The 4,313-nt window shown below is 49.9% G+C and overlaps 1 protein-coding gene across 2 annotated transcripts in view; it reads right to left on the reverse strand.

Annotated features, from left to right (window-relative positions):
• Window positions 1-394: 394 nt before the first annotated feature.
• Window positions 395-4,313, reverse strand: part of LAPTM4B (lysosomal protein transmembrane 4 beta) — a 60,563-nt gene continuing 56,644 nt past the window's right edge. For both annotated transcript variants that reach the window (XM_010863542.1, XM_010863541.1), the window contains exon 7: window positions 395-1,598. In XM_010863542.1, coding sequence (XP_010861844.1) covers window positions 1,521-1,598 — 78 coding nt within the window. In that variant the 3' untranslated portion in view covers window positions 395-1,520. The remainder of the gene's footprint in view (window positions 1,599-4,313) is intronic.

Genomic DNA, 4,313 nt, shown 5'->3' on the forward strand with positions numbered 1-4,313 from the left:
ATTCTCAGGGATAAAAACCATCCCCCCCTTCACCTCTTATTTTTTCCTTACATTCCCAAATTATCTGAAACACCTATCTGGAAACAAGCCAAAATCCCTCCTATTTTAACCTCCCTTGGAACACAAGAGAATCTAAACAGCCTGTTACAACTGCACTGCGGACAGAAAGCAATCAGATTCGGAGCAGCTGAGCTGGCAGAGGCGGGGGTTAGGAATGCTGCAAGTTCATGTCTGTCCTCTCCCTTTCTCTTGGCCCAAGATGCTCTGATTTTATCAGCATGAAGATGTGTGAGACAAGCCATAGAGCCTCCTCCTCGGGCCAAATTCTGTGTCTAACACAGTCCCAAGTGGGCAAGAAGTGTTTCCAGGCACAATCACCAGAGTCAAAAGGTGGTCTTCTTGAATGTGGGAAAAATCGCACTTTAATTGCAAACCTTCATTTATAAGCACATCCAATAGTGAACAAAATGAAGAGCTGTGACTTTTGAACATGTGAATATATCAAAAATCTCTGGAAATTCAGGTAGTCAAGACAAGGCTATTTCACAAGGAAAGCAACCCCGCCTCCAGCCCCCACCTCCCATTTTTCAGAAGACTTTTAAAAGACCACAAGGCATACTCAGAAGTTCACAGTAGCAGGTTGCACCTTGTAGGGAGAGAAGAAAACCTTCTTTCATATTGGTAGATAAATATATATCAGTAATTCCACCTGACAAAGGTTGGTGGTAGGTGTCCTCCCCGAGTCAGGCGAGGGCAGAACACTGAGCTAGAGGGGTTTCTGAGCAGGGACAGGAAAAGGAGAGGAAAGAGAGACTTGACAGCACAAAGGACCAAATCCATCAGTCCCCCCGACACGCCACACTGTGACCCCAGACGCGCGCGGACAAGAGCAGCCAGCAGGGCGGCCACCGACTGTCTGCCTTGCCATGGATTATCAGAGGGTCTCACAGTCAAAATCCTTGACCAGCAAACTCAAAAACCATCACCAAATTTAAATCATAAAGTAAATGTCTAAGGAAATTCTTGTTTTATTTATGTATTTATATGGACTCCTTACACAAATAACATTCCTATTCTCCTAAGGGTTTCTTCTATAAATTGGAATGGCCAAGGAAAGCACTGTCTAATTTTGACTTGATTATACACGTTCAAAAAGAGAAAGAGGGAGTGAAGAGAAAAGCGTTGGAAAGTCTTCGACTCTGGGGCTCAGCACGTACAACAGACGTCTCGGACTCGAGATTCATCCGGGTTGTCGGGTAGTTCCAACGCAGAGGGAAAACTAGGGGAGCCCACCCCACCCCACCCCACAGAGAGAATTTCTACAGCTACTCTAGCAAGGTGCTCCAGCTAAAGCATAGGTTTCAAACTACAGAGTTTCAACTTAACATCTAAAATTTTAAACTGTAGCATTTCTGCGACAAATAAGCTCAGAGAGCTCATCTCAGAAGAAAAATTAAAGAACTATTGCTCTTATGAATGACAAGTCTGGCTGTTGCTCTCATGCCGCCCAACTTCCAGGCTCAGGCAGACACGTACGGGGGCGGCGGCTCCTTGGTGGCACTGTTCACAGTGGCATCATCGTACGGGGGTAGCAGCACCTGGGAGGAAGAGAAGACAAGGGTCAGAGGTTAAAGGTGCACACCTGCTCCCTGGGCTTCACTTTAGCTCAAGTTTCTCCATAACGTGTACAGGTATCAATTGTTCAGCAAGCGGCTAGATTTTGGGGGGAGGAGAGATTTTTGAATCCATCAAGTGAAGGAAAGAGACCTCTGGCCTTCTTTTGAGTTTTCCAATCCTTTTCCACTTGTACCTGGATGTCACAGTGCCCGAGGGGGGTCAGAGGGGTGTGTTTCTAGGACAAGGAGTGGCTCTGAAGAGGAACAAAAGCTCTGGGGTGACATGTATGTGTGTTCACAGAAGTAGGGCAGGCGCCTGACTCACCACAGGGCCACGTGTGGTGAGACCTGGGCAGTGAAGTGGGAAACACAAGAGCTCTGGTATCATCCTGGACTCCAAGCCAGGACTCAGCCACATCCTATCAGTATTGCCACGGCTAAGCAAGCCAATCTCCGTTTCTATGTCTGCACCACAGGGATCCCTGAGAATTAGAGGTCTAAAAGACAACTCACATGCTGTGCTACACATCTGACGAGGCTGATGTTATCTGTAAATGGCGGGAAAGGAAGCACAAAAATCCTAAGCTCATGAACAACCTTTCTGTTTACATTTCAAGGACAAAAATAACTGCACGTAATCGCTTATGAACTATCAATATGAGAAGACACTGGCTGACTTTGACTTTGCAGAGTATTTACAAAACAGAGAACATCAACTCCGTGTGACTGGCCTCTAGTCAACTAACATTTACTGTACACCTACCACAGGACGGTTCCTGCCCTTAGGAATTCAGAGATGAGGTGTGTTGAGACACCCTACCCAACTCAAGGTCTTTGTGGAAAGAAAAAGAATATTCACAAATAAAGTGGAACACAACAAAACCACATTTTGTTATTAATACTTTTTCTATTATGGTCATGACTTAAAGTGGTAAACATCTATCAATTCCATGAATTGCCATGCCATCTATCTATCCCCTTGGGCTCCTAGAGGACACTAAAATTCTCAAGTTTCTCTTTAAGTTTTGTGTACATTACTCCCACCCCCCACCACACATACACGCACACTCACACAAACTCAATATACTACACTATTTGGTTTTCTCCTTTTCTAGTGTTTCAACAAGTGCCGGGCTGCAGTCCTGTCTTCCTTAACCCAGGGTCTGCTGGCCAGTAGGCACAGTGTCAGGGGAATAACTGAGTGCGCTGTCCTGCAGGCCGGCCCTGGAAGACTCCGTATGGTTGGTGGGGCGGTGTGGAGCTGGGACACTGGTAGCGGGCATCTGCATGGTCAGGGTCCCCTCAGGAGACAGAAACCACCCAGTGGTTTGAACAGAGAAAAGTTTAACAAAGAATTACGGTATGAACAGGAGGTCGGAGGTGCAGAGAACTCAGAGGAACAAAAAAGGAGAACACTGACAGCTAAGAGTGCTGACTGAGGGAACTCAAAGGAGGAACATGGAAAGGGGTCTCCCACAAAGGCCAGGGAATCACTGTCAGAGACAGTGTGGCTGAACTCACTGGATGGTAGGTAGAGAAGCCTCCTGGGTAGAACCAGGCCAAGCGAGCAAACCACCTGATCGGGTGTGGGGAGGCGGCCGCAGAGGCGCTGTTCACGGGGAAGGGGGGGTGCCGCTGGCCCTGGAAACTGCCTGAGACGAGGTGCGTGCTGGAGGGCTGCCAGGGAGATGGCTGCCCGTGCCACTGCCCTGGGGGCCATGGATGTAGGATCTGAACGCTGTGGGGCTCGCACGAACTGGGAGGGAAGATGCCTTCCTCCTCTGGCGCCCTCTACCCGGGAAGCTGGAGAGCAAGGTGGCGGGCAAAGGTGAGACGTCACCAGGAGACCAGGCCAGCTCCGCGTGGGCTAATGGGGGTGGGGAGGAGATGGACTTGGGAGCTGCACCCACGGGAAGTGGGTCACCCAGCCGGAAGCAGGTAACTGGGCTCAGCACCCACAAGAACGTCAAACGGGTCTGAGAACTGTTCCCGGAAGCGGTGGCGATGCCGCACCTGTGTGAGTCCTTCCCCCTGGGCATTGCCCAGGGAGACTCAGGGCGAGGGCTGGGCTGCTGCTGGCGGCGATGGAAGGGAAGAGCACCCAGGGCACGCTCAGTACAGGCGCCCGTCCGAGGCCAGGAAGCGTCCCTGTGTGCCCTGCATCCAACAAGCCAACGCTGACTGAGGACACAGAGGGTGCTGGGTCATGCCCACCCCCGCCCCCACACACGTGAACACACCTCGCTGTCTGTGGAGGAACATTCGTTCTAGAGAACTCGAGAGACTGCTCTTTGAAGTGGCCCCTGCTGAGACTCTGCTAGCCCTTAACGGCATTATGAAAGGGTTTACAGGGTGCAAAATGAGGACCTTATTTAATTTATGGAAGTGGATTTACACCTTTTCCATGTTAGGTGAAAAATGGAAATTTCATACCTCTCCTTTGTAGCCATGTATGACCCACTTAAGATTACTATGAAGCCAAACGCCTGTGACTTTGTAACTTTACTAAGATCTGTGTTTTGTGTTTCGATGCACGGCCCGGGCAGGGCAGCGATGGGTGCATCATGCTGACGAGCGAGACTGAGGCGCAGGTGTGGACAAGATGTCCAAAAACAAACAGGACAGCTGAGGTGGGCTGGAGGGCAGGGAAGCTCCTCGGGAGGATGAGCAGGACCAGGCAGCAAATGAAGAGGGCCA

This window comes from Bison bison, unplaced genomic scaffold (assembly GCF_000754665.1).
Source record: "Bison bison bison isolate TAMUID 2011002044 unplaced genomic scaffold, Bison_UMD1.0 scf7180017864491, whole genome shotgun sequence".
In the NCBI taxonomy this organism is placed as follows: Eukaryota; Metazoa; Chordata; class Mammalia; order Artiodactyla; family Bovidae; genus Bison; species Bison bison.